Below are 26,546 nucleotides of genomic sequence, written 5' to 3'. Positions count from 1 at the left end.
TTTCCCCTTTTTGGGGGGCCACTTTAGTTCTCTCTTGATGTCTGCTTAAATGATTCAGCAGCAGAAGTTACCAGGAAACTAGAGTTGCTGGGTATTATAACATCAGGATAATGATTTTGTTTTGTTTTGTTTTCATTTCTACTATCCTTTGGTAGTTACATGCCTCCCAATTAATGAATATTTGAGTGTCATTTCTTAATAAGTGGGTTGTTACAGCTGCAGAGTAGAAAAATTTCCCCATTGCTTGAATGAGAGGTTGATTGTTGATGTTTGGTTTTCTTTTTTTTTATCTCAACTATATTTCTTTACTTTTTTTTTTTCTTACTTTTAAATTCAAGTTAGTTAACATATAGTGTATTATTGGTTTCAGGAGTAGAATTTACTGATTCATCACTTACATATAACCCCATTGCCCATCAGGCATTTAGCCCATCCCCCCACCCACCTGCCCTCCAGCAACCCTCAGTTTGTTCTCTGTATTTAAGTGCCTCTCATGGTTTGCCTCCCTGTTTTTATCTTATTTTTCCTTCCCTTGCCCTGTGTTCATCTGTTTCTTAAATTCGACATACGAGTGAAATCATATATTTGTCTTCTTTTTTTACTTATGTCGCTTAGCATAATACACTGTAGTGCCATCCACGTTGTTGTAAATGGCAAGATTTCATTCTTTTTGATTACTGAGGAATATTCCATTATACATATTCCATTATACACACATACCATATCGTTATCCATTCATCAGTTGATGGACATTTGGGCTCTTTCCATGATTTGGCTATTTTTGATGGCACTGCTGTAAATATTGGGGTGCACGTGCCCCTCCGAATCAGCGTTTTTGTATCCTTTGGATAGATGCCTAGTAGTGCAATTGCTGAGACATAGGGTAGTTCTATTTTTAACTTTTTGAGGAGCCTCCATACTGTTTTCCAGAGTGGCTGCACCAGTTTGCACTGCCACCAACATGTATGGTTTAAAAATTAAAATAGTAAAATAAAGCATATAACTAAAATTGAGGCAACTCAGTTTGTCCCAAGGGGCAACTGCTCTCAACTCTCAGCTTTCCTCTGGGATTTAATCTTTCTATCTCCCTCAAAATGCTTACAGTGCTGTTTTTTTTTAATTTCTCAATCATAGACATTATATTCTTACTACCTGTGGGTCAGGACTTCGTCTCTTGTTCTCTCCTCTTTCTTCACACATTTAACTTTTCCCATCTTACCACTAGGGCTTTATCACCATTTTTCATTAAAGTAGTATTTATTGTATGCAGTATTAGGACTATATAAATACTGTTTTTAATTTTTTTTTAAACGTTTATTTATTTTTAAGACAGAGACAGAGTATGAACGGGGGAGGGTCAGAGAGAGAGGGAGACACAGAATCTACAACAGGCTCCGGGCTCTGAGCGGTCAGCACAGAGCCCGACGCGGGGCTCGAACTCACGGACCGTGAGATCATGACCTGAGCCGAAGTCGGGCGCTTAACCGACTGAGCCACCCAGGCACCCCATAAATACTGTTTTTAACTGAACCAAGAGTAAACCATGATTATGCTTTTTTTCGTGTACAACTTTTTATTTTCCAGGAAGTTAATAACTGCCTCTTTTTTTTCTCCTCCTAGTTTTATTATTTTTATTTTTTATTTTATTTTTTATTTTTTATTACATTTATTCATTTTTGAGAGACAAAAAGAGACAGAGCACAAGTGGGGGAGGGGCAGAGAGAGAGGGAGACACAGAATCCCAAGCAGGCTCCAGGCTCAGGGCTGTCAGCACAGAGCCCAATGTGGGGCTTGAACTCAAAAACCGCGAGATCATGACCTGAGCTGAAGCTGGACACTTAACCAACTGAGCCACCCAGGTGCCCCTCCTCTTAGTTTTAAATGTTCCTATCACTAATTGATTTTTTACTCAGTTCTCCAACAAAAGAGGAAAATGGTCAAGCATAAAAAAATTTTTCTTACTTTTTTTTTCCTTTCCGTTTGTCTCCTTCTTTCTTATTTTCTTTTTTTTTTCTCTCTCTGCCTTCCTCCCACCCCCTCCCTTTTCTCCTATAGTGATTCATCTTAAGCTTCAGTCTGGATTGATTGCTCCTGGAGTTTCCTGTGCAGCAGTCATTCTAAATTTTAAGTTCACTATGATTCTGGGAATTTGTTTTTTTCTCTCCTTTGTTGGATTCTTTATTTCCAAGGTCTAACATCTTCCTCTTTTTTTTTTTTTTTTTTTTTTTTGGTTTATTTTTTCCAACAGTTTCTGGAAGAGGAGAGACCATTGGGAGATAAATTTGCATGTCTGAAAGTGTATTTATTCTATTTCACATTTGATTAATAATTGGACTGTTGTGGACTTCTGGTTGAGGTGGGTTTTCTTCTGAATTTTGAAAGGATGGTTCCATTGTCCTCGAAGTTTCCCATTTTAATTTCAGAAAGTGAGATGTCATTCTAATTCCTGATCCTTTTATGTGACATTTTTATCCTGGGAAATTCTGTGTTCTCCAATTTTATGATATGCCTTGGTATGAGTGGTTTTTTTGTTCAGTGGACACTGATTTGGGCTCTTTTAATTGGAAATTCATGTCCAATTCTGAGAAATTTTTGTTTTGTGTTTTATATGTCCAATTCTTTTCTTCCCATGTTTTCCTCTTTTTTCTCTTTATGGAACTTCTGTTACCTAAATGATGAATATGTTAGATTGAGCCTTGTTTTCCTCATCATTTCTGTTCTGTTTATCATCTCTTTTTATTTCAATGATCTTTTTGTTTTAGTTTCTTAGATATTTTCTCAATTTTATCTTCTAACCTTTCTTTTGATTTTTAAAATTTTGTTCGCTTTTAATTTCTAAGTTTTTCTTGATTTCTAATTAATCTTTTTCTGTAGCTTCCTATTGTTACAAGGATACAGTACTTTCTTCTCTGAAGATACTGTGATTTTGTTTGTTTCTTAGCTCCTTGTATTGTTTGTGTCCTTTGAATTCCTCTTTCAGTTCTTTGTTTTTTTTTTTAAATATGAAATTTATTGTCAAATTGGTTTCCATACAACACCCAGTGCTCATCCCAACAGGTGCCCTACTTGATACCCATCACCCACCCTCCCCTCCCTCCCACCCCCCCATCAACCCTCAGATTGTTCTCAGGTTTTAAGAGTCTCTTATGGTTTGGCTCCCTCCCTCTCTAACTTTTTTTTTTCCCTCCCACCCCCCGCCCCACCATGGTCTCCTGTTAAGTTTCTCAGGATCCACATAAGAGTGAAAACATATATAGTATTCCATTGTGTATATAAGCCACAATTTCTTTATCCATTCATCAGTTGATGGACATTTAGGCTCTTTATAATTTGGCTATTGTTAAAAGTGCTGCTGTAAACATTGGGGTACAAGTGCCCCTATGCATTATCCCTTGGGTAAATTCCTAGCAGTGCTATTGCTGGGTCATAGGCTAGATCTATTTTTAACTTTTTGAGGAACCTCCACACTGTTTTCCAGAGCAGCTGCACCAGTTTGCATTCCCACCAACAGTGCAAGAGGGTTCCCATTTCTCCACATCCTCTCCAGCATCTATAGTCTCCTGATTTGTTCATTTTAGCTGCTCTGACTGGCGTGAGGTGGTATCTCAGTGTGGTTTTGATTTGTATTTCCCTGATGAGGAGTGACGTTGAGCATCTTTTCATGTGCCTGTTGGCCATCTGGATGTCTTCTTTAGGGAAGTGTCTATTCATCTTTTCTGCCCATTTCTTTACTGGATTATTTGTTTTTTGGGTGTGGAGTTTGGTGAGTTCTTTATAGATTTTGGATACTAGCCCTTTGTCCGATAGGTCACTTGCAAATATCTTTTTCCATTCCGTTGGATCCTAAACCAGACAGAGACCCAGCAAAAAAGAGAACTACAGGCCAATATCCCTGATGAATATGGATGCAAAAATTCTCAATAAAATACTAGCAAATCAAATTCAACAGCATATAAAAAGAATTATTCACCATGATCAAGTGGGATTCATTCCTGGGCTGCAAGGCTGGTTCAACATTCACAAATTAATCAATGTGATACATCACATTAATAAAAAAGAAAAGAACCATATGATCCTGTCAATCGATGCAGAAAAAGCATTTGACAAAATCAGCATCCTTTCTCAATAAAAACCCTCAAGAAAGTCGGGATAGAAGGGACATACTTAAACATCATAAAAGACATTTATGAAAAGCCCACAGCTAATATCATCCTCAATGGGGAAAAACAGAACTTTCCCCCTAAGATCAGGAACACGACAGGGATGTCCACTCTTACCGCTATTGTTTAACATAGTGTTGGAAGTTCTAGCATCAGCAATGAGACAACAAAAGGAAATCAAAGGCATCAAAATTGGCAAAGATGAAGTCAAGCTTTCACTTTTTGCAGATGACGTGATATTATACATGGAAAACCCGATAGACTTCACCAAAAGTCTACTAGAACTGATACATGAATTCAGCAAAGTCGCAGGATACAAAATCAGTGTACAGAAATCAGTTGCATTCTTATACACTAATAATGAAACAACAGAAAGACAAATAAAGAAACTGATCCCATTCACAACTGCACCAGGAATCATAAAATACCTAGGAATAAACCTAACCAAAGATGTACAAGATCTGTATGCTGAAAACTATAGAAAGCTTATGAAGGAAATTGAAGAAGATATAAAGAAATGGAAAAGCATTCCGTGCTCATGGATTGGAAGAATAAATATTGTTAAAATGTCAATACTACCCAAAGCAGTCTACACATTCAATGCAATCCCAATCAAAATTGCACCAGCATTCTTCTCGAAGCTAGAACAAGCAATCCTAAAGTTTGTATGGAACCACAAAAGACTCCAAATAGCCAAAGTAATATTGAAGAAGAAAACCAAAGTGGGAGGCATCACAATCCCAGACTTTAGCCTCTACTACGAAGCTGTAATCATCAAGACAGCATGGTATTGGCACAAAAACAGACACATAGACCAATGGAATAGATAGAGACTCCAGAACTGGACCCACAAAAGTATGGCCAACTAATCTTTGACAAAGCAGGAAAGAATATCCAATGGAAAAAAGACAGTCTTTTTAACAAATGATGCTGGGAGAACTGGACAGCAGCATGCAGAAGAATGAAACTAGACCACTTTTTTACACCATTCACAAAAATAAACTCACAAGGGATAAAGGACCTGAATGTGAGAGAGGAAACCATCAAAACCCTAGAGGAGAAAGCAGGAAAAAACCTCTCTGACTTCAGCCGCAGCAATTTCTTACTTGACACATCTCCAAAGGCAAGGGAATTAAAAGCAAAAATGAACTGTTGGTACCTCATGAAGATAAAAAGCTTCTGCACAGCAAAGGAAACAACCAACAAAACTAAAAGGCAACCAACGGAATGGGAAAAGATATTTGCAAATGTTTTTTATCTTTCATATTAGAAACTTTCTTCAAATACCTGATGTTTTCAGCAGTCTTCTTTTAAGGGTGAGATTCCAAAAGCTGATCGGAAGCTTTGTGTACATGTATAAGGCTTATTAACTGGTGGGCTTTACTTAGGTTAAGAGTTTGAGGACGCAATTGGTTGCCCAAATGTCAGTATTCATGTGTTATTTCTGTTGAATTCATTCATTGATCCAGAGAATAATCCTTCTGCCTTTGGGGGTGGGAAAGGATATATAATGTTTGGGCTGTAAATGTTTGGGGAGCTGAATGGGGGATGGGGGGAAGGAGAGTTTCTCATTCTTCATTTTATAGATAATCACTTAATTCATAGTTTTCAGTGTGGTGCCTTGCCCTGCCTTCCATGCCTGGGGTCTCTGTGGACTCTCTCAAATTCATTTTCTCCAGAGAATAAACTTCCCTTCTCCTGCAAAGGTGGTGGGGGGGTGGGCGTAGGGTTCGGGAAGGGAGGACTGGGAGAGTATTGGCCTGCCTTTGCCTCTTAGTTTAAGTGATCTTGGAACCAATGTTCCTTATGTCTGTTTTCAGAGTCCCTTCTTCCTGGACAGTGGAAAGTTTACCCTTTTTTTTTGCTTTGCTTGGTAGTTTGTGTTGCTCTATCTGCTTTTTGTTTGCTTGCTTAAACAGCCCTAAAATTCTCTATATTTTTTACTGAATTTTTTATTTTGACATAATTTCAAACTTAAAGTTCCAGAAATAGTACAGTCTCTGTACATGCTACACCATACTTGTCAAATGTTAATATTTTACTATATGCTTTTTTTCCTGTGTATATACATTTATATATTTATATATATTTTAACTGAGCCATTTGAAAGTTGCAGATGCAAGCCACCTTTACTCCTGAATACTTCTCGTATAGAATCACAGTGCAGTTATCGAAGTCATCTGAAATAGACATTGATATAATATTTTTACTTAATCTATAGACCTTATTTAGATTTTGCCATTTTTCCTAAATGTCCATTTTATAGCAAAAGAGAATTCCAGACCATGCATTACATGCATATATTAGTTGTCATGTCTCTTTCATCTCCTTACTCTAGAACAATTTCTCAGTCTTTGCCTTGCATGACATTGATGTGATTTAAGAGAACATGTCAGTTATTTTGTAAGATGTCTCTTGATTTGGCTTTGTCTGATAATTTTTGTATCAACTTATGCATTCAATTTAAAATTGTTGAAATTCAAATTATGCATTTTTTTTATAGGAATACTACAAAAGTAATGTGTTCTCAGTACATCATGATGGTGGACACGTTATGTCAGTTTGTCCCGTGACAAGTGACGCTAACTTCAATCACAGGTTTTGGCTAGATTTCTCTAATGTCACATTACTGTTTTGTTCTTACTGTGTCTTGTGGGGAAATGCTTTGAGACCATGTAAATATCCTGCTGCTTCTCAAGCGTTGCAGGCTGGTTGTAGCTCCCACTGGTGACTTCTTGCCTGCATCACTTGTTAAAATGGTTGCTAAATGGTGACTCTAATTCCCATTCTCTATCAGCTTTTGAGAGTGTTTTTGTTTTTGTTTTTTGTTTTCCTTTGACCTGAGAGTTCATGTCTTTAATCAGTTTTGGAAAATTCTCCATTGTTTTCTCTCTGAATATTACATATCTGTCATTTTCATGAATCTTTCCTTTTCCTGTTAAATGTATGTCAGACCTCCTTCATCCTGTTGTTATGTCTCTCGGGGTTTTTTTTTTCCCTCACGTTTCCACATTCTTATCTCTTTGTACTGCACTCTGGATAATTTTTTCACATTGATTTTGCTATTCCCTTCAGCTGTGACTAATTTTTCACCCATCCATATGAGATTTAAATTTCAGTGTTATTTTTAGAAACTCTAATTATTTTTCAAGTCTGCCTGGTCTTTTTTTCAGTGTCTTTTTTACAAGATATGTTTATAATTCCTTCTTTTATATCTTTAATTATTTGAGATACTTTATATTTTCCAATTGTCCAATTTTTCAATTTCTTACAGGGTCTGCTCCTATCGTTGGTCTGCTGCCTTTTGCTCTTGTTGCATTGTTTCCTTATATGTGTTATGATTTTGGAATGTGTGTTCACTTATTTTTTAATGTTTATTTTGAGAGAGAGAGAGAGAGACAGAATGCAAGCCAGGGAGGGACAGAGAGAGAGAGAGACAGAATGCAAGCCAGGGAGGGACAGAGAGAGAGAGAGAGAGAGAGGGAGAGAGAGAGAATGCAAGCCAGGGAGGGACAGAGAGAGAGAGAGAGAGAGAGAGAGAGAGAGAGAGAGAGACAGAATGCAAGCCAGGGAGGGACAGAGAGAGAGAGAGAGAGAGAGAGAGAGAGAGAGAGAGAGAGAATGCAAGCCAGGGAGGGACAGAGAGAGAGAGAGAGAGAGAGAGAGACAGAATGCAAGCCAGGGAGGGACAGAGAGAGAGAGAGAGAGAGAGAGAGAGAGAGAGAGAGAGAATGCAAGCCAGGGAGGGACAGAGAGAGAGAGAGAGAGAGAGAGAATGCAAGCCAGGGAGGGACAGAGAGAGAGAGAGAGAGAGAGAGAGAGAGACAGAATGCAAGCCAGGGAGGGAGGGAGGGAGGGAGGGAGAGAGAGAGAGAGAGAGAGAGAGAGAGAGAGAGAATGAATGCAAGCCAGGGAGAGAGAGAGAGAGAGAGAGAGAGAGAGAGACAGAATGCAAGCCAGGGAGGGACAGAGAGAGAGAGAGAGAGAGAGAATGCAAGCCAGGGAGGGACAGAGAGACAGAGAGAGAGAGAGAGAGAGAGAGAATGCAAGCCAGGGAGGGACAGAGAGAGAGAGAGAGAGAGAGAGAGAGAGAATGCAAGCCAGGGAGGGACAGAGAGAGAGAGAGAGAGAGAGAGAGAGAGAGAGAGAGAGGGAGAGGGAGAGGGAATCCCAAGTAGACTCCATGCTGTCGGCACAGCAGAACCCAATGCGAGGCTCAATCTCACAACTGTGAGGATATGACCTGAGCTAAAATCAAGAGCCAGATGCTTGACCAACTGAGCCACCCAGGCACCCTCTGAGTTCATCTTCAGTAAGGTTTTCTGTGGTAGTCTTTGCCACCTAGGCTAAGGGGATGTCACTCTAGAGGGTTGGTTTGTTCTTGTTTGTTTGTCTGTTTTGGTTTCTGCTGGCTATTCCAGAGGTATCCTGGAGATAAATCAGTTTTTTACATTAATTTCTCAGTAGGAGGTTTCCATACGACAGGTACAGATTTCGTTTAAACTCCAAACCTGTATGAGGGCTGGCCTCTGTTAAAGCACCCCAACCTAAACTCAGGTTTTTTTTTTAATTAAAAAAATTTTTGTTTTAATGTTTATTTTTGAGAGACAGAGCATGAGCAGGGGAGGGGCAGAGAGAGAGGGAGACACAGAATCCCAAACAGACTCCAGGCTCTGAGCTGTCAGCACAGAGTCTGATGCAGGGCTCGAACCCACAGACCACAAAATCATGACCTGAGCCCAAGTCAGACACTTAACTGACTGAGCCACCCAGGCACACTGCCCGCCCCCCTGCAATTTTTTTTAATGTTTATTTATTTTTGAGAGAGAGAGAGAGAAACAAGTGGGGATAGGTCAGAGAGAGAGAGGGAGACACAGAATCGGAAGGCTCCAGGCTCCAAGTTGTCAGTACAGACCCCTATGTGGGGCTTGAGCCCACAAACCCTGAGATCATGAGCTGAGCTGAAGTCAGACTGAGCCACCCAGATGCCCCCAAAAAGAAGTGTTTTTTATTTCCTCTATCTACTAGGGAATGACCTTCTGGGCCACCTTTTTGTTGATTGTGCAGGCCTTGAGGGATTCTGCCTTTGTGTGTCTGTCCCGCTTCTAGTTCCCTCACTTCCTGTGCCCAAAGACATCGTCCCTCTGCCAGCATGGACATTACATCCGAAGTCACTAAGCCCAGCAACTACCTCTGCCCTCCACAGCGTGCCGGAGTGCCAACCACCCCCTGTGCTCTCAACCCCCAAGTGCGGCTTTTTCTTCATTTTTGGTGCCTGGGACTTCCACTTCCTGTGACCTCAGCTAGGCATTTAAAAGGAGTTTTGTTATATTTTATCCTGCATTTCCGTGTATCGTTTAGCAAGAGACTTCATCTGTGTCGCCTCCCAAAACATGTTGAATTCTTGTCCACTGTTGTCGCCTTGCCTGTTCTTTCTGCCTTTGTAGGTTCATGCCTTTTCTTTTTCCAGGAGGAAGCGGAGATAAAACAGAGTAGACAAAACATATGCCTTATTGGAATTCCAGAGAAATGAAGAATTAAGAAATGACTGCATTTTAGAGGTTGCTCTTTCCACATTGTATCAACTTTACTGGTGGCATTATACTCCTGTCAGCTCAGAACCACACAAGGCTTTGGTTTTCTTGCTCGTAACTGTGTTGGTGTTTTGTGCTTAGATGCCACAAGGTGTAACTCTTTTTCAGGAGTTTCTGTTTACTCCGCCAGTGAAGTCTTCCTCCGTACCATAGCTGGCCTCTTATAGCCAGTGGGCTCAGCAAACCTTTTTATGCCTGGGCCAGAGAATGAACTTCTCTTTCCAACTGTCGGAATATTTCAAGTGCAGGATAGTCAGACGAAATCCTGAATTTGTTTTACCTCTCGCGAGAAGTAGCTGTTTCGGCTGCCATTAACATTCTTGAAACACTTTGGATTGTAGATCAACTTTGTTTATTTGCATCAAATAAATCACTAGTGTTTTCATTAAAACATGTCTTCTAAGTGTTTTCAGTACACTTCTTAAGTAACCGATCTGCGGATGGTAATTATGTTCTAAAAATAATCCAGATCTTGTGAACTATGTCAAGTAGGTGAACTGTTATTTTTAATATATCAAAGTATGAACCAACAAAATCAATGATGTGTTATTTTTGCCCCATTTAATTGATTAGACAGTGTCTTAAACTATCTTACCATAGATATATTTAGCGAAATTTATTACTTGCAGACTGATATAATCATGAATTATTAAAAGCATCAGCATATGGAACCCACTCTTCCCTCATTCCAAATTCTTTTAATATGGCTTATGTTGAGCCATTTAACTGGCTTCTATCCATCCCACCGATGGAAGCTGCAGCCAGATGAGGATTCTTATAAATGATTGGCTTCCTTTCCAAGCAAAAGGAGGATGAAATGTCAGCTTTTTCCTCCACTACCTGAAAAGCAATCAGTGGCAACCTTTCCTGGCCTTCTTGACAGTAGTTTGGCTCTATAGAAGAGGGTGGGCATTTAGCCAAATGTGAATTTCAGTGCTATATCAGGAAAAAAGTAGCTAAAACTCAGATAATAGCTGGAATTTGCAGGGAGGCATTCAGATGGGTCTAACCTGTGAGTCTTCAGTAAGCTAACCATAGCTCAGAAATTCCTGAAGTGCGCATTTTAATCCCTTCTTTCCTAGCGATGAGCTGAGTGACCAGAGGTTACCTACCAAATCTGTCTTCCCGGCTGTGTGCGCTCCTCTGTAGGACTGGGTTTAGGGGTACCAACAGCTTCAGAATAGTGTAGCATGGTGACTGATTACCGACGACAAATCAAGACCACTGAAAAGGACTCCAAGGAATCAAACCTTGGAGTTCAAGACCATTTATTAACTCGAACTTATGCTTTGAAATTTGTTATCCTTATCTGTAAAATGGGGATATTATTTATTTCACAGGATTATTATGAAATCTTAAATAGTATATGTGGAAGCATTTTGTAAGTGGTGTGGGACTATAAAAAGTAAAGTGTTGTTAACATAAGGCTGCTAGTATAATGCTTTATCACATGGAACAAATTTTAAAATTGTGAAGGACACTGGTGGGGAAACACTGAAATTCACAGGACGGTGTTTTTTTGTTTTTTCTTTTTGTTTTTTGTACCCATATAGGCTCTATTATGTTTTTTCTGTTGTTTAATCCTTACAACTCCAAGAGTTAACATTCTGTTAGCTCTGTTCTTACAGACGAAGAAAGTGAGACTTACTTAAGATCTACCTCTCCATCATTCTGTCTTACAAAAGAGGAAATGGAGACTAAAGAAGATTCTCAGTCCATCATTCCATCTATTATAATATACTACTATATTTTCATAACTGTTTTTATCTTGCACACAAACTTGGCCCCCAAATTAAATAGGAAACACAATAGCAAATAATTAGATTGACAGTGTAAATAGAGACAGACTTCCGTCACTGGCGTTATGATGGATTAGATATGCTCTATGACCCTCCCAACTGAACAAGTAAAATACTGAATGAAATATCATAAAGCAGTTTTAGCGTATTGCTAAGCTGGCATGAAAGTAAGGTATTTGTTGACTCACTAAACAAAATGAGGCTGGGTATCCTGGTAGGTGATTGGGAACCAGAGCCAGCTTTGCGTGGACGTTTTTGTAATTTGATGACCTGGGGCTTCTGCTATGAAGAATGGGGCAGGGAAGCAGGATGGACAGCCTGTGGCCTATGTAAGTTGGGGAATCTAGAAAGAACTTCCTGGAGAATCCAGGAAATCAAAAGACTATATTTTCAGTTAAAGGGGAAAAGAAGTAGGTCTGTAATGATCCTGCTGTTGAGAACTACAGTTTTAAGCCACCTTCACATGGTTCGTGGTCCGAATTCATACAATAGGTGTCATCCAAATACACTTTCAGAGAATTTCGTTGGAAGTGGCCCTGAATTGGTAGGGACCAGCAGAAGTAGACAAACCCACTCTTGAGTAATTCATCTTCAATCTGGGTCTCAATTCTTACAAATAAAGTATCTCAGGAAAATCACAGTTACAACCCACAAGACCATAAAGAAATAAGGCAATATCATGACTGAGAACCAGCAGAAATTCACCTTCAAGGACTCTGATTATGGGATTAGATTATTAGATTCAAAGAAATTGTTGAGGGGCGCCTGAGTGGCTGAGTTGGTTAAGCGTCCGACTTCAGGTGGTGATCTCTTGGTTTATGAATTTGAGCCCCTCATCAGGCTCTACGCTGACAGCTCGGAGCCTGGAGCCTGCTTTGGATTCTGTCTCTCTGTCTCTCTGTCTCTCTCTCTGCCCCTCCCCCACTCATGCTCTTTCTCTCAAAAATAAATATTAAAAAAATTAAAAAAAAAAAAAAAAAAGAAATTGTTGAGATACAACCCAAAGAGACCGAAAAGTGAAGTGATGTGGAGAGTGGAGGATGTCTAATCAAGAGTTCTAGAAGGAGAAGAGAGGAAGGGTGGAAAGAGGCCCTCTGAAAGGATAATGGCTGAGAACTTTCCGTTATTGTTGAATTCCAGACTTCAGATTCAGGAAGACCTATATATAAATCACGAAGCAGGTGAAACCACAGTACACCAAAGAAAAAGAGAAGACCTTAAGCTCGTCTGACAGTAGAAATTCCTTGCCCCACGCTCCTGTGACCCTGGGTTAGTCTCTCAGAGAGTCGCCCAAGCCTGTTCTTCTGGTACACTCAAATGCGGTTAGACTCATTCCAGCTCCACCATAGAAAACGTATTCGGGAGCAAATTGCCCTAAGGAAGTTCTAGGGATGCTAAGTTGATAATTTACTACCTCCCTTACTTAAGTCTGCCGCACTAAGGGGATTTCTGACCTTTGATTTTCTTCATCTTTCGTGTGTCTGTTTACCGTGGAGTCAGTGAGATTGTAGCCATCTGTGTTACCTTGTGTTTGTGCACAATCAGTTGTTTTTTGTGGGTGGAATGAATTAAAGGTAGGACGCAGCAAGTAGACTTCAGACCTGTCGCCGAATTTTTTCTCCCTTGATCTAAGAGAGCCGGCCCGAAGACCGCGCTAGGTCTCTGTGCTTGTCTGGTTTCCTGAGGCAGCGCATGCCCAGTGGAGTGTGTGCCGCCAGTTGTTGGGGCTGCAGAGGTTTACTGGTTAAGGTAACATGGGCCACATTACTGATTGCCCCTTTCAAATCTCCCAGTAACCATTAACATAAATATCATCTCACCATTTGGGACAGGGGACACCACCCTTATGCACGTTAGTAATGTGATGCTAATGCTTAACCCTTTCCTGGCTCTGTTCGCTTCTGAGGCCTTGCTCTGTATCCTTTAGTAGGAGGTCTCTGTGAACCTCGAGGTGAAATGGAAGGGTTAACTCCTTTTGGTTTTGCCCTTTGACCACTTCAGGATGAGAGGCATGATGAAATACTTTTCAAAATCTTCAGTGGAAACACATCATGCATAATTGGAGCAAAAAAGAATAAATCAAAGCTTTTCCCCCCTTTTAGTCTGGTAATTCATAATTGAAACCACATTGAGGTAGGGGCTGATAACTTCAAAACAAGCAGGGAAACTGCCCTTTCTGTCAAGGTAGGGATAGGTAAGGCTCCTCATTACCAAGGGCTCAAAAGCTTCTGTATAACAAGCCTGTCCTCTCCTCCCTTCCTTTCTTTGAATTCTCACTCTTCTGCTCAGCCAGATACCTTCAGTTAAATCAAATCTGGGTTCACTCCAATGTGCTTAGTTCTCTTCTTGTCACATGAATTTATACGTGGTGACATTTAAGAAAAATTTCTGATATGGTGAGTAATAGGAATTAAATTTTGAATCATCCTGCTTCAAGGTTGATTTCTTCTGTCTGGAATTTGGTTGGTTTAGGTTGAAAGAGTCCTTTAGTTAGTAACGGCATGTGGTTTTCCTTGCTCTTGATTTTATAATCCTCCGGTAGTGGCAGCAAGAACATTTCAGAATGGTTAGCAGAGGCCATGTACTTGCTCCCTGCCTTCCTCTGCTTTCTGTATGGTAGGTAACCATGGCTAGAATGGTTTTGGCTAGGCTCATGTCGGGCTACCGTGACCTTTCAACTAAAAAAAAAAAAAAAAAAAAAAGGCAAAACGAGATTGCAGGAGAGGTCCAGACAACTTTCCTTGTATGAGATTGCCAAAGGCACACCTAATTTGAGTTTGAATTTCTTTCTTGAAGGGGAAAACCCCTTTGCACTGAAGGGTGACCCTATGCGTCTCTTTCAGGCATCCTGAAACCCGAGCCCACGACTCTCTCTTGCAGGTTGGTCTGCTCACTGCTCACTCACCAGGGCTTTCCAGAATAAGCAGTATGAAAGAACTTTTCCTCAGCTGGTCTTGTGACCTGGCAGTTTTTGTAGCTATTATGGATTACTTTTATGTGATTGCAGTTTAACAATCTGGATTTCTTATTGAAGCTTCTAGAATGAATGGCTGTTGTGGGAGTGAAAGTGAAGTTTGGGAGGAGGGGCGGGAGATGGCCAAGGTATTCTGGCCACATGCCAGTACTCTGCCACAGTGATACATACCTCTCCTCTTGGCTTCTCCTCCCATCTCTGAGTAAACGGTTTCATGGGGGAGATTTGAAGGCGGTGTCGATAGCCCAGATTCTGGCGGTGCCGCTGCGGTAGGTGGGCTTTGCCTTTTCTTCAGGTCACTGTTGCTGGGTGCCTGGTTCCATGCCCTGTCCTGCCATGATGGAGATTTAATCAGGCAACAGAGTTAATTGCCAGCGTTGTTTGCCTTTTCCCTGGCAGAAGTCAGAGTCTTGAGTAAATTATGGAGGTTTAAATTTGCTTGATTTCCTGCAGAAAGTGGGGTCAAGAGGTCCCAGACTGTAGACACTCTCTCTGGTCAGCCAGCAGGGGGTCAGTTCTTAAGGGTATTTCAGAGGAGACTGAATGCCATTCTTGAAATGTCCTTCTCCACCAGTTTTTTTCTCTGGGGGTTAGTTTGTTGACCTTACCCCAGTGGAGCGGAGGGTCTATGTGAAGGCACACACCCCAATTAAAGCCGCCTTTCTCCACGCTGTCCTTGTGCTCCAAAGGCAAATGGGATTATGTTTGAGGAGGAAAAAAGCGATTGGCACAGAAGCCTAGTTGTAGAGCAGCATTTCCTATTTCTGACCTTTTGAAAAAGAACATAAAGGGAGCCATGTTTCCTTCTCAGGAAAACAATACTCAGGAAAAGAAAGTTTTGAAAGACATCAACAGAAAGCTAATCATGTGACTTAAAAGACCCTTCCATCATTCCAGGCTTCTGGTGCCATGGCGTTGGCCTGCCCGGCCGGTCCCTCTCGTTTCCGCTCTCCTCCCTTGTCTCCCTGTCTTGTTTGCTACTCAGTTTGCCAGCACGCACCTGCTTACCCTTGACGACGACGACGACGCAGCAGTCCCCTCCTCGTCTCTTCCAGGGAGGCAGAGGCCACTGTATCGGCCTTCACGTTCCCTGCTGCCCCGGACTTGAATACCTTGTGTTGGTACTTGTTATTTTACCTAGCCGTCTTCCCCACCAGATTATGAGCATGTCAAGGGGAAGGCCTTGGTTTCTCTTGGCATCTGTAACCTTCTTCTAGGAATACGGGATGTGCTCAGGAAATGTTGACTGAATGAATGAGCATCAGAAATACTATCGGTAGGAACAATCGCTGAACTGCTATCCCCAGTATTTGGGCAGGTTGGAAGAATACGGGTAGGGAGAGCCACACGTTTTTGTGTTTGTTTTAAACTACAGTTCATGGAGCTCTATGCTGAGCCCTCTGCTCAGAGCTTCTGTGCATCATCTCTCTTAGTCATCATTGCCCTAGGAGATGGTACCATCATGGTCCCCATTTTACAGAAGAGGAAATTCATACAGGAGTAGCTTCATGCATCACAAAACTAGTAAATGGCAGGACCTAGATTCAGACTCTCTGCTAAATATCCTTATCCTACACTTCTTTGGAATATTTGGTACAATAAGATTCTTGGTAAGTGCTTTCAAATGAATGAACTAGGTTGGAAATTACTTTAGAACTCATGATGTCATGCATTTGAGTGTATATCAACTCTTCACATCCAGACATGAAGAGGACAGAAAGAACATCACCTGGGCCCTGTGGATTTAATGGAATTTAATTTAATCTTACTCATTTTTATTTATTTATTTTTTTGTATTAATGGACTTTTTTGGAAGGGCACCTGGGTGGCTCAGATGGTTAAGCATTTGACTTTGGTTCAGGTCAGTTTGTGAGTTTGAGCCCCATATCCAGCTCTGTGCTCTCAGCACAGTGCCCACGTTGGATCCTCTGTCCCTCTCTCTGTCTGCCCCTCCCCGATCCATGCTATCTCTCTCTCTCTCAAAAATAAACATTAAAAAAAAAAAAGAATCAGTAACAAACAAATGTTTAATGTTTATTTTTGAGAGAGACAGAGAGAGAGAGAGAGACAGAAAGAGAGCATGTACACGAGCAGGCGAGGGGCAGAGAGAGAGGGAGAGAAAGAATCCCAAGCAGGCTCTGCACCTTCTGTGTAGAGCCTGAGGCAGGGCTTGATCTAATGAACCATAAGATCATGACCTGAGCTGAAATCAAGAGTTGGCTGCTTAACTGACTGAGCGGCCCAGGTACCCCAACTTACTCATTTTTAAACAGGTTTTCATTGGGTAACGCTAGGCACTATGCTAGGCGCTAGGTGTTAAAACAGGTATGGTTCTTGCTTTCATGGAGCTTTCAAGGTAAAATATAAAGAGTAGGAAGGAAAAGAGGAAACTGTGAAAATAAAAACAGTATATTTGGAGAAGGAGTAGAGGTAGAGAATCTGGATAAACTAGGACCCTAGAGCATGATAAGGTCAAGGTACAGAGGAAGAAGGATTTCATCTAGACTTCTTGCTGGAAGAGACTTGACAATTGCCATCCCACTTTCAAGACATGTGTAAAGTAAAGCCCAGAGAAATTACTACTCCCACAGGGTCAACCATTGGTTACCATTCATCGCATGCTTGCATGTGTGAGGTACTTTACATATATTAAATATTTACTTTTATTAACAGCCTCTTGGTTAAGAAATGCTAATTAAGAAATGTAAATAATTAACATTGTTAGAAATTATTACTCTTATTATTTCTCATAGCTGGAGAAGTAGTAGTATTATCACAATTATGGAAACTGAGGTGCAAGAGAGGTTAAGTACTTTGCCCTGGTCACACTGCTGCTAAGTGAAAGAATCTAGATTCCTATTAAGGACACACAGTTCCCAAACTGACCCCAAACATGTCAACTCAGGTTTTGAAGTCACCTGCCTCATATAACCCTGGCGGTATATCCTACAGTAAAGCACCGAGCCCGTATCCCAGTAAATACATGCTCGGCCGCTTCTGGGTTAGGTCTGTGCTCATCTCGAGATCTGTATTTCATGGGGAAGTGTTGGTAAGATTTCAGTCCCTATTCTGCTCCTTGGTGTGCTGTCTCCCCTTTAGGCTGCCTCTTCTTTTCTTTTCTTTTTTTTTTTTTTTAATGTTTATTTATTCTTGAGAGAGAGACAGAGCGTGAGAGGCGGAGGGGCAGAGAGAGAAGGAGTCACAGAATCTGAAGCAGGCTCCAGGCTCTGAGCGGTCAGCACAGAGCCCGACGCGGGGCTCGAACTCACGGACCGTGAGATCATGACCTGAGCTGAAGTCGGACGCTTAACCGACTGAGCCACCCAGGCGCCCCTAGGCTGCCTCTTCTGCTTCCGCCTTCTCAAGCCTTACCTGGTGTGCAAGTGAGTAGTGTGGAAAAGTAGAACACCAAGACAAGTTACGGTCGGGTCCTACCCACCCCCTTGCCCGCCTCTCCTCCTCCCCTTCCACCGCCCTCCACTTCCCAAATGGAGCTGGCCAAGGGGATGAGACCCGATCTGTCGTCTTGCCAGAGACTCTGGTTCCTTCTCGTGGCAGTGCCTTGAAATCAGAGCTGTGATGCCCTTCGGGGGTGCCTCAGTTTAAATTCCAAGGGATTCGTTTTCCGAAACCAAGCTTCGCATCTCTCAGGGAACTTTCCTCTCCTTTTAATGTCATACAGGCGTTCGAGTGTGCTAGCATTCCCCACTTCTCCCAAGAACAGACCTCATTTTGTTGGGGTTTTAATAGTTTTTCCTTCTGTGTTAGAGATGTATTTACCTTTTTTAATTTATGTGTTTCCTCTGTGTCAGTGTTACGTATTTATTCCACGTACCTTTGGAAATCGTAGAGTTTGGGGTGGGCTCTTGCCCACATGTGATTATCAAGGATAAAGAACTTCCAGCATTTTTGTCTCAGAGAAGAGTTAGAAGTAATAAACTCTGGTGCTCCCCACAGTTCCATTTTCTAGAGTCTATAAAATGGTGATGCCTGCCTTGGACTCGGAGGAGGAGGGCATGGGGAAGGGCCATGAACCTCCACCATCCAGTGTTCTGGAGCTAGACAGCTTACACATTGTGTAACCTTGAGCACCTAGCATCATCCCCTCCCCTCCCCTCCCTTCCCCTCCCTCCCTCCCTCCTTCCTTCCTTCCTTCCTTCCTTCCTTCCTTCCTTCCTTCCTTCCTTCCTTCCTTCCTCTCTCTCTCTCTCTCTCTTTCTTTCTTTCTTTCTTTCTTTCTTTCTTTCTTTCTTTCTTTCTTTCTTTCTTTCTTTCTGGTAAAGCAAATGATTAGACATCATTCACTATTTTTAATCTTATAGTTTCATCATGTGCAAAATAAGAATAACTGTGTCTACCAGGGGGTTGTTGTGAGTGAAACTCAAGTGAGATAACACGTGTAAAGCCCAGTGCCTAACGCTTAGTAAATACTCGGTAAATCTTTCATCACACATTACATTATTTTACACCCTTCTTCAAAAAATCTGTTTTTCTGCCTTTTCCATTTAAAGGGGTGCTTTTCAGGCGTAAGAGAGTATTGTGTTGGTAGGAGTAAATGAGTGGGTTGGGATGGTGATGGCAGAGAGGCCATGCACCTTCAGGATTAGTTGTGACTTAAGCATAAGGCTACTTACTGACCAGTTTCCATAAAAGTCAGGAGGATAAAAGAATAAGATTTGGGGTCAAAAAGTAAAAGGGGTTCCTACAAATGTGATGAGATGCTAGGGTACCAGTGCTAAAGTCCAGGCACCTTCCTAAGACTGCAGCTTAATGTCAGAGCATGAGGTCATAGACACAGAAAGTCCACATTGAGCAGATAGCCTTTCCTATTGTGTCTCGTGGCTGTGAAATCTAATTATGGCCTGTTGTGGACGTTCTGGCTTTAATATCCTGATTACATTAGGACTCCTGGAATCCCATTCAGTCTCTGTGAGTTCCCATCCCATGTGTATTCCATGTGTTTGTGTACACTTCCTGTCCCACACTGTTACATCTGGCAAACAGCTGTTGTCCTCTACGTGGTGATGGGTGTCCATCAGTGATAAGGATGAGGTTGAAGGGGAACCTTGGGAATGCCAGAGTAGGAGAGACGCTAGGGAAACGTGTAAACGGCCAGAATAACAGATAGGACATTTCATGTTCAGCCACCTTCTGGCAGAGATGAAGTCTGGTCCTGGACTTTTCACATAATATGAATGTGAATGTAATTAATGCCACTGAACTGTACCCTTAAAAATGGTTAAAATGCTGATTTCATGTTATGTTTGACCATGGTTTAAAAAAATTAATGTACCAAAAACCATTTTATGCTTTAAATGAGTGGATTGTATATTATACGAATTGTATCTCACAAAAGCTGTTTAAAAATACAAAGTTGTTTTAACAATCTTATTATCAGTACAAAAATATTTTTGCTTATATTACTGTATCAAAAGTTACTTAATGTTTTAATGGTAGCAAAGAATTTGAATTTCCGTCAGTACTTTTTAAACCTTATTTTGAGAAAATTTCAAAACTACAGAGAAATTGAAAGAATTATACAGTGAACCCATGCCTAGAACTCCTTGCCAGGATTTATGCATTTTATGTATTCACACTCTTTATTCCCAGTGTCAGAAGTGATGTGCTTTGATATATTTTGTTTTGCTTTTTTTTTTTTTTTTTTTTCAAATTCAGTGTGCTAATTACTTCTTGGGCCCTTTCAATTTGAAAACTCATGTCTCTTCTACTGTTCTGAGAACTTATTTCTTTGGTAATTTTGTTTGTTCTGTATTCTGTGTTTTCTTTTTCAGGAACCTGTTAGATGGATGTTGGACCTCCTGGATTTTCTCATCTTTTTTGTCCTGTTTTTTATCTCTGCCTTTTTGGTTCACTAGATTGGAATATGTTGCCTTTTTCTTTCAATCCTGCTTTTAAAAAAAATTAAGCTATATTTTTAACGTTCAAGTATTCTTTCCTGTTCTTTGATAGATCTTTTTAAATAAAAATAGCAATTTATTCTTATTTCATGGATGAAAAATTCTCTTCCTGAGGATATAATTTATTGATGTTGTTTTAATATCCTTCTGCTTTTCTATTGTCTCTGTTTCCCCTGAGTTCCTGCTTTTCTATTCGTTCATTTGGTTTCTGTCATTATGCGGAAGATATTGTTGAAACGGCTGTGATCCTAGGATCTGTTCATAATTACCAGGGAATCACTGAAAACCTGACCGGAAGGAAGCTCTGTGTGTGAGGGCAAGCCTACTTCCTGGAGGGCTGTGAGGTGGTAGAGGGGCAAGTGGGCTCCATGGCCGCCAGCGTTTGGGGAGCTGGAGAGCAAGAAGGCTCTGGGGCTCATCACTCAGAACGTAGACTGGCACCTGCATTTTCCTTCCAAAGGTGTCCACATTTCCATACCCAGAGCTTCAGTTCCCCAGAGAATATACCTCCCTCCCCCTGCAGGGGTGGGCAAGAAGAGGAGTCTTCTGGCTGAGTGGCTGGGTGAAGGGAAGTTTTGTGGATCTGGGTCTTTTTTTGCTCCTTACACATATTTTTAACCAGTCTTCCTGTTTTCAGCCCTGCCCCTCCTCTTACCCCACGAGGTTCCTGCTGAACTCCGTTCTGAGCCTTCGGGGGCTGAGCAGTTTGGACTGGTTTGCCTTCGTGGGCCCGCCTCGGTGTAGGCACTTCGCTTCCACTCTCATTCTCCTGCCCCGTTACCACTTCACCCTTCCAGTCTTTCAGAAACCCGTCCCTGCTGCTCATCAGCTGTGGTGGCCTCTCTCATTTCACTGTCGTCGTCCATTTCTATTTCCGATCTACGGTCACTTTAGTGGACTTGAGGAGAGAATGGAGATAATGCACGTATTTCATCTGCTGGGTTTAACTAGCAGTCTCTTCTGGGCTACAGACATTCTCTGCTCCTGTTTTAGTGGCATCAGAGCTAAAGTTAATTAAAGAGAGTCCGTACAAAAGCTCTTGGGCTGGTCATGGTGACGGCCACCCAATCTCCCACGTCCTAGCCTGCTGACAGCAGTGGCAAAGAGATCAGCCCCATGGTTACTAGACCCTTCGCTGACTCCTATTCATCTGTTCTCTTGCAGAAGCGGGGCAGTGTGAGCAACCCACTCTTCCTCCCACTGATTCCACCACAGTCCCAAGGTTTTACCGCCATCGTCCTCACCTACGACCGAGTGGAGAGCCTCTTCCGGGTCATCACTGAAGTGTCCAAGGTGCCCAGTCTGTCCAAGCTGCTCGTTGTCTGGAATAATCAGAATAAAAATCCCCCGGAAGGTAAAAAGGGTGGGAAGGTGCTGTGTTCAGGAACGGCCTGCTTTGGGTGTTGGCGCGCCTCCCAGCCGGGTCAGTTTGGGACTGGCCATATTATTTGCATCCTTAGGCTTGCATGAAGTTTCCTGCTTTGTCAACAGTAATGCCATTTCTGAGGCAGCATGACCCCAGTTTAGTCAGCCATCTCATTCTTGTTCTGGGGTGGCCCAGCTCACTGTGCGCCCAGGGTGTGAGCTGCAGCCACGAGGGTCTGAGAGCTTAGGAATCAGTGGGATCAAAGGCCAGCAGCCTTGGGAAAACAGACCTCAGCTTCCCTCGGCCATCTCAGCTGATTTGTTTACATGAAAGCTCAGTTTAAAAGGCATTAGTTTTCTCCTTCCTTATCTCGGCTCTGATACTGTGCTTTCCTTAAAAAAAAAAAAAAAAAAAAAAAAAAAAGATGGCCTCACTTCCAACTGGGCAAGTCAGCAGAGCATGCCGTCTCCAGGCTTCGAATCAGTTCCTTAAAGTGAGTGCGCACTACGGTCCCCAGGCGGTTCATCGCTAATCGCTTTGTCCCTTGCCTTGGCCACCGTGTGAGCTGCTGGCTGGCGCTGGCAGCTAGGGTTGAGGACTGTTTGATTAATTGGATTTCTTTTTCATTCAGGAGGCACAGAGTATGTTCCACCTGCATTTAGTTTCTCATTCAGTCTGTCTATTACTGATCCTAATCCCAGGCACTTCAAAGCTCCTGCCCTTTATAGCCTATTAAAGCCAGGAAGTTTCTGATGGATTAGAGCAAGGAATGAGTTTGAAGTTTGTAATGTGCACCACTATCACTGATAAGGTCTAGTTTATTGCCTGACAGTAGTATCTGCACTTTTTATGGCTATTCTCTTTTAATTGGGAATACTGAAGTCAGGATAGTCAACCCTGGAAACTGCCCCCGGTAGATCTATAGTTTAGGCTGGAAGAAGAACATTTACTGTCTGTGAGGCAAATCAGAAATTACCCCCAAGAAAATTCTTTAGTACCTCCTGAGACATTTAAGAAATGTTCCTTAGTGGGATTTTTGTTCTCTGAGAGAATCCTACACTTTCTCTCTAGATTTAGGGAGCCGTGGTTTAAGTAAACAAAATGTCTACTTTAAATGACGCTCCCATTTTACGCTCCAAAGAACAGTGCCTTTTCTTATTAAGTACATCTTTTTATGCCAAGTCCGTTTTCCTCCCAACAACCAGTTTCCTGGATTTTTGTTTGTTTCATTTATTTGACTCTCAAGAAAGGGGTAGAAGGAAAAGGGAGGAGAGGGGAGGAGGAAGAACTGGGCAGGAGGAAGGGAAAGGCAGAGGGAAACGGGAGCTGTGCAGGGAGGGGCATGGAGAGGGCCCAGCCCGGTGCCTCACCTGGAGGTGGGGGGGGGGGGAGGTGAGCCGGCCGGCACTGTTGTGCTGCTCCTTGGTCTGGCACGAGTCCTGTTTTGAGAAGGAAGGCTGTGGGTCCCTGCTCGGATCTGCGGTAGCTCACTGCATCCTGCCACGTTCACCCTCCTGCGCCTGCCCCCGCGCACGCAGGCCGCCGGCTTTCAGAGGGAGCCCCCGCCCGCCCGGATAGGCACAGGTGCAGATCCTGGAGCTAAATGCAAAGGAGGCTTCTCCTTCCTTAGACACCTTGGTCAGGCACTTTGCGCTCCAGGGGAATGGTTTCTTGTGAGTGCGAGTCCCTCGCAGACCGTGAGAAGGGAGGAACCGTTCTCTGCCCTCCTAGTCGAAGCCCTCGCCTCGCCCTGGTTTGACGGAAAGCAGTAACACAAACCTAGAGGTTTTGGAGCTGGGTGTTCAGTCTTAATTTTGGGGAGACCTTGCTAACATGTGGTTAATTTTATGACCAGGAGCTTAGTTTATTTTTGTAATGTTTTGGCTCCAGGGAAGAGAGCGAGCCCTCAACCGATGAGGCCCCAAATTTGACACGTTTAGAGACTGAACCAGCTTTTTTTTCCCTCGCAGTGGTTTTTAGGTCTCCACTCAGGCTCTGGCGATGTGGTTGTTTGGGGAGAGCGTGAACCATGTTTAATCTTCTGTGGGGTGTTTGTTCAGTTGGTAAATGAGGCTGTCAGCTCTGGTCCTCATGCCAGCAAAGCCATCTGAGTCTGCATGTATGGCATTAGTAACATATATATCTTTTATAAAGCAAGTCCAAGGCTTTGAAATATTAGAGGCGAAAATGATGTTTTTCACTTTCTCTACGTTTACTAAAATAAATATTGCGGTGAACATGTCTGCTGCTGGGAGGGTTAATGTAGGCAGAAATCCACCACCCCCCCCCCAGCTCCCCCCACCACTTTTTTTTTTTTCACTCTCCAACACAACCAAATACTTTTTGCTTTTTGGTTACATTTAAGCCTAAATTGCTGGTTTGAAGTTTAAGTAAATACTTAGACTAGGCAATAGAAATTTCCAGTGAGCTTTCGTCACATCGGTTTCGAGCTCTGTCAGAAAAAAAAGGCAAGCCACTGCCTTCGTCCTCCCCAGCTCTTCAGTTTCCAAACTTGATGGATATAGAGGTTGTTTGGCTTGGCCCCTGGCCTCCGTGTGAAGGAAGCTCTTACATTGTACATCTCAGACAGGTTTAACTCAGCCTTCTGTTTTAGCTGATTTCAGTGTTAAATTTGAATTGACCTCAGGAGCTCCTTGGCTTCAGATTGTGACTTTGATAGTTGTTAGCAGGCGGGCTGGGCTGAGTGTGTTGGGATGGTCAACCCAGAGGAGGCAACAGAGAAGTAGAAGTCACAGCCAGCCACCTTGCATTTGTGCTGAATTCTGGGACTGTGGGGAATTAACATCATGGGGACCAGCTGGACACCGGCAGCTTGAGCACTCCAGAAGTGAGCTCAAGGTTTGTATGGAGATAATCTGACCATTTGTTTTATGGGTCTGTGGTTGTGTTTGTGACAGTGTTGGCCAGGATGGGCTTGGGGTCATCTTCAGTCAACCTGAGCATTTTATAGTACCTTTGCCAAGATGGAGGGAAAATTCTCTTTGCTCACATCTTTCTTGGCATCCAACATGGAGAAAACCATTAATCAGTACACATTTAAAAAAAACCCTCAACACAAGGAGTTCTTTTTCTCCTTAGAGCTAGACTAAAGCTCCTAACTGTGAAGTTATCAGGTCACCTGGCTCAGCTGTTTGTTTTTCATAAATTCAGCAATGTGCTTGGAAAACCCTTGTTTTTCAGACTACTTTGTGTAAATGGAAGGTGACATTTTTATTTTGCCAGCTGCAGATTCACAGGATGAGACATAAGGTACATTATTTTGAATTCATTTAGAATTTAGAAGGAGTACAGAAAAAGAGACCCCATTTGGGCTCAGCAATGGAATTGGAGCCTGAAGGTCTCTGACTATGCTTTACTGTGTCCTTCTGCATCCTAAGGGGCCTCCCGACAGCCGTGTGTCTACACCTCTTCAGATTGTCAGGGGAGAAGTGAAAGTTTGTGAGACTTTACAAGAACCCAGTTACAAAGATGAAAAAGATACAATGTTTTTATAACCACGTATTATGTACCTTTTAAATCCCAGGAGCAGGCACTGTGCCAGGTGCTTTACACATATTATCTCTAGTCCTTAGGACAAACCTGCAAGGAAGCTGTTCTTATTCCCATTTTACAAAAATGAAACTCCCGATGAGACGTGTGATTTGCCCGAATCACAAAACTGCAAATGGCAGAGCCAGAAATAAACACGTGTCTCTGTGGATGCGAAGCTCATGCCCTTTGCACAAAGCCCCACTGTATCTATTTGGATTACCATTTAGTAGTAAGCAAACCATCACGCTTTGTCTGTTCTCTGATTTGGGATTATGTAGACGAACTAGGTCCTTGTCAGGGACTCAAAAGAGAGACAAGAGTAAGTCTGTTCTTTTGAAAATACTAATGGAAAGGGGAGAAAAAGTTCTTCTTTCTCACCCATATTTTTCTCTCCTACCTTGAGCTTCTGTCCTAATTTTTTAAACAATCAAAATCCCATGTCAGAATTATCTACTTTAAGGGCAGGGGGTAATTTATAATGTTTATTTTTGGTGCTGCCCTCCACAGAAGGAATGCTGAAGCCTGGGTGAATGGTAGTTCCTTTTCTTGGAGGCCCATTTTACTTGAAAATGTGAAAGCGAGAAACTGGGAGTTCTGTTGGGAGGCCTGTCTGTGGTAATGATGGTGCATAGACAGTGACTGTTGAGGTGGAGACTGCTCTTGCCCTGGCTGACTTTTGGCTACCGAGGTGTGACTCGGAACAGGGAAGGGTAGTCCCGTGTCCATCTTCACCTCCTTGGCCCATATCATCCTCCTTGGCCCTGCATCGTTCCCTAAAACTTCCCCATCAAAGACTTTACAAGGGCAGGGACAAGTTAGTTCCCTATGGATATTGTCTCAAGTAATTCTTTGGCTATGTAGGTGATATATGTGGAAAGCTGTCTGTGCTTCGAACATGCTGTGCACATTCACCAAGTGGAAGTCCAAATCCCGTGCAGGGTAGAACCCAAGCAGCTAGCCTGTTGTCTATACACACTGCAGAAAGAGGAGCTGTTTGTTACTTTGTGTTCTTTTGCTTCATTTCTGTGTTCCATTGTCTCAGCTCTAGAGGATTAATAATGGCAGGGATCCTATTTATTTAAAAGTGGATATGGGGGCACCTGGGTGGCCCAGTTGGTTAAGTGTCCAACTCTTGATTTCAGCTCAGGTCATGATCTCACCGTTTGTGAGTTCGAGCCTCACA

At 42.3% G+C, this 26,546-nt stretch overlaps 1 protein-coding gene and 1 long non-coding RNA gene across 3 annotated transcripts in view; both read left to right on the top strand.

The window, feature by feature from the left end:
- Window positions 1-26,546, top strand: part of EXT2 (exostosin glycosyltransferase 2) — a 144,809-nt gene that overhangs the window by 77,165 nt on the left and 41,098 nt on the right. For both annotated transcript variants that reach the window (XM_027072848.2, XM_027072846.2), the window contains exon 9: window positions 21,610-21,799. In XM_027072848.2, coding sequence (XP_026928649.1) covers window positions 21,610-21,799 — 190 coding nt within the window. The remainder of the gene's footprint in view (window positions 1-21,609; window positions 21,800-26,546) is intronic.
- On the top strand, window positions 1,355-12,782 carry LOC128311790 (uncharacterized). The gene is made up of 2 exons (XR_008290379.1): window positions 1,355-2,356; window positions 9,631-12,782. It is a non-coding gene; the product is annotated as an uncharacterized LOC128311790 (long non-coding RNA).

Source organism: Acinonyx jubatus, chromosome D1 (assembly GCF_027475565.1).
Source record: "Acinonyx jubatus isolate Ajub_Pintada_27869175 chromosome D1, VMU_Ajub_asm_v1.0, whole genome shotgun sequence".
NCBI classification, from domain to species: domain Eukaryota; kingdom Metazoa; phylum Chordata; class Mammalia; order Carnivora; family Felidae; genus Acinonyx; species Acinonyx jubatus.
Note: the sequence above shows the minus strand (reverse complement) of the source record. Positions and strands in the feature narration are given on the sequence as shown.